The following is a 3,143-nucleotide window of genomic DNA, read 5'->3' on the forward strand; positions in this document are numbered from 1 at the left end:
TTAAGCCGTGTGTGAGTCTTTGTCTTCGTTGTGTGCAGGGCTTCATGATTCAGACAGGAGACCCCACGGGAACAGGCATGGGAGGAGAGAGCATCTGGGGAGGAGAGTTTGAGGACGAGTTTCACGCCACGCTGAGACACGACCGCCCGTACACGCTCAGTATGGCGAACGGAGGCCCCGGCACCAACGGCTCACAGTTTTTCATCACTGTTGTTCCAACCGTAAGTTTCCTCATCAGCAGTTCACAGTGTCAAAACAAACAAACTCAACAGAAGCCCCTTTTAAATATGCACATAAAACGCACATTTTGGGGCAAATTTTTTTCTTGTTCTTTTCACAGATTTCTTGTTAAACTCTTAGTCATTTCTTCTGTTGTTGCTCATCACCTTCTTCCCGTGTTTTTGAATGAACTAAAGCTAATTTCAGGTCTCAAATTGTTAAATGAATAATTTGATTGCGCTTCCGTCTTTGCTGAGCAAGTTTTTTGTGAAATTAGGAAGAAATATAAGCCTGCTGAGTTGAGTGATTGAAGTATAATAATAACCCGGGCTGTTCACTGAAGTTTTACCATACTTTAAAAAAAACTTCACATTTCTTTTTTTCTGATTTTTTTTTCTTTTGAATCTTAAAATCGTACTTGGAACCGATATCAGAACAAAAATAAGTGAAATTAGAATCCAAAACTGACATTTTTTCAGTGGTAACATTAAGTTGTAAGACTGTTTAAAATAATTATGTGTAATTAGTGTATAATATACAGTAGATGTATGTAATATATATGTATGTAGGTAACAGGATGTCTTTTTGAAGCTTATTATTAAAACAAGGATATTTATTAGAAACCCATTGCTGGTGGAGCCTGTAACAGAAACAAAACATTTGGCGTCTTTGCTCTAAATCCTTATTTTCCAGCTCACTGCTGTTCTCCAGCTGTGCCGCTGCATCTGTCGCTGGCACCAGATTCCAAAAATCTTGCGAGCAATTTTCCTATAAAGGTCCTGTCGTGTCTGCGTACAGCTGCAACGTTAAAAAAAACACATCTTCAGCACATAGATGTTGATGAACATCACAGATTCAGAGTCTGAAAATGGATGAAAAGACGTTGTTTTGTGATCGTGATGAATGTGTGTCTGCATGTTTCACTCAGCCTTGGCTCGACAACAAGCACACTGTGTTTGGAAGGTGTACGAAGGGCATGGAGGCCGTCCAGAGGATCTCCAATGTCAAAGTCAACCCCAAGACGGACAAACCGTACGAAGACATCAGCATCATCAACATCACCATAAAGTGACCGGATGTCTCCGTCAGCTCCTGTACAGTCCTGTTTTTTTACCAGTTATTAAAGAACGCTTCGAGTCAAACTGCACCGAGAGTTATTTGGCAAAAGAAGAAGAAACCAGGCCGACAAATCAGGTCAATTAGTTTATTTTACAGCAACACATTATGAATAATTTACAAAAGCCGTCATCAAGTCCACTGGTAACAAAGGTTCGGATGCGCGTTGTGCTTCTATGTTTCAAAAACAAATGGAAATGTTTTCACAGACTGTGGAAAGGCTTTTGAACACGTGCAGGTTTTTTATTTGTATTTTTATACATAGATACATGTAGTAAACATTACATAGCAATGAATAAAGATGAACTCAAAGTCAAACGATGGATCCTCAATAACGAGACGAGTGTCAGTGTTAGGTTTCACTAAGTTTCACATTAACTGAAGGCTGCTGATTAAAGGTACCGTCCCGTAAGCACTCCAGACACAAACAGGACTCGTCAGATGTTTAAATATTTTCTCAGTGAGATTAATACTCAAAGAGTCCACTAAGAAACAGCAGAAAGTTTATTTTGCTCCCAATGAAAACTGGTAGTGAGGCAGAAAAACAAGTGCATTCAACAAATTCTGCGTGCAAAACGGAGGCAGAATCGGTGCGTTAAAAACTTCTCACAACAGCCTCGTATCAAAGTAACACCCCCCGCTCATAAATAAGTTCAGTAAACAGTTTGTTCTGTAACAGAAAACATCCAAACTGGTGCGCCATCTCAAGACCAGCTGTGGCGTTAAATAGGTTCATAGACACTTAAAAAAAACAACAAAAAATATAACTTAAAGACCCCATGAAACATCCACTGCTATTGCTTACATTAGATATGAAGGCAAAGTGAGAGGAGAGCCGAAATCTGAAGTCTGAGGGGTTTGTTAGTGAGCGTCTGTGTCCCCACTCACCTGCAGATATACTGAATGTTGCTAAAAAGTCGTCAGGATTATACGATGTCGTCCGAGTATACTGAATCAACAGAAGGTACGAAAATCACTACAACACAGACTACCCTGCATTTACCTACTGTCACATATGGAGGCGGCTCTGATGAGAGAAAATACAGATGAATTCACTCTGTCGGGGCACACGGAGCATTTTTAACATGAAACTGGACCCAAATCAGCGAGCTATAGATGCAGGATAAACAGATTGTCTCTGGGGGAAAAAAAAAGGTTAGAATAGTAGAAATGAAGCGTTGGGTTAGACTGAAAGCTGCCTTAGAAAAGAAGCAGTGGGGAGTTTGTAGTTTTGTGTCGTTTCCATGATGTGAAGCGAGAGAACGTATTTACATCTTTTGTTTTCTTTGCTCACGTTGGTGCGCGAAGAAGGAAAGATGAGGCTCAAAGCCGCAGTCTGTTAGCTGATGGGCGGGGCTCAGAGGCTGAGGGGGGTCAGGGGAGAGTCAATGTGTGTGTGTGTGTGTGGAGCAGTGTGACATCATTTAGGCTACGTCCAGGACGCCGGCGGCCACCAGCTGCCTGGAGAGCCAATCCAGCCCCTCGTGGAGGCCCATCCCGCTGCGGGCGTCGCAGCCCTGGATGTGCCAGCTCCTCCCGCAGCACAGCTTATGAAGACTCAGCAGCTCCGTCATCTCCTCCACAGACACCACGCCGGGTACGTCCTGCACACACGACACACATCAGCAACTCTGCGCTAGGACAATGTGTGTATACTTCATTTATGTATGAAGAGGTGGGGTAAAAAAATCATAAAGCATTGTATTGCATGAAAATATTGTATTGATTCATGAACGCCAAGTATCAATCCTTAACCCTTTAAAACGTAAGCAAATTGGCTTGATTTATTTCAAAAAACATCAGAGGGC

General features: G+C 42.0%; 1 protein-coding gene across 1 annotated transcript; it reads left to right on the forward strand.

Annotated features, from left to right (window-relative positions):
- The first annotated feature begins 42 nt into the window (after positions 1 to 42).
- Positions 43 to 2,563, forward strand: LOC121966184 (peptidylprolyl isomerase domain and WD repeat-containing protein 1-like). The gene is made up of 2 exons (XM_042516292.1): positions 43 to 221; positions 1,148 to 2,563. Exons 1-2 carry the CDS (start codon positions 45 to 47, stop codon positions 1,289 to 1,291), a joined length of 321 nt encoding a protein of 106 aa, XP_042372226.1. The 5' UTR covers positions 43 to 44; the 3' UTR covers positions 1,292 to 2,563.
- Positions 2,564 to 3,143: the final 580 nt, after the last annotated feature.

The sequence above is a fragment of the Plectropomus leopardus genome, unplaced genomic scaffold, assembly GCF_008729295.1.
Source record: "Plectropomus leopardus isolate mb unplaced genomic scaffold, YSFRI_Pleo_2.0 unplaced_scaffold23414, whole genome shotgun sequence".
In the NCBI taxonomy this organism is placed as follows: domain Eukaryota; kingdom Metazoa; phylum Chordata; class Actinopteri; order Perciformes; family Serranidae; genus Plectropomus; species Plectropomus leopardus.

Coding starts and splice junctions, on each gene's coding strand:
- LOC121966184 (XM_042516292.1), top strand. CDS start 45: ATGATTCAGACAGGAGACCCCACGGGAACAGGCATGGGAGGAGAGAGC. Junction 222..1,147: donor TCATCACTGTTGTTCCAACC/GTAAGTTTCCTC, acceptor TGTTTCACTCAG/CCTTGGCTCGACAACAAGCA.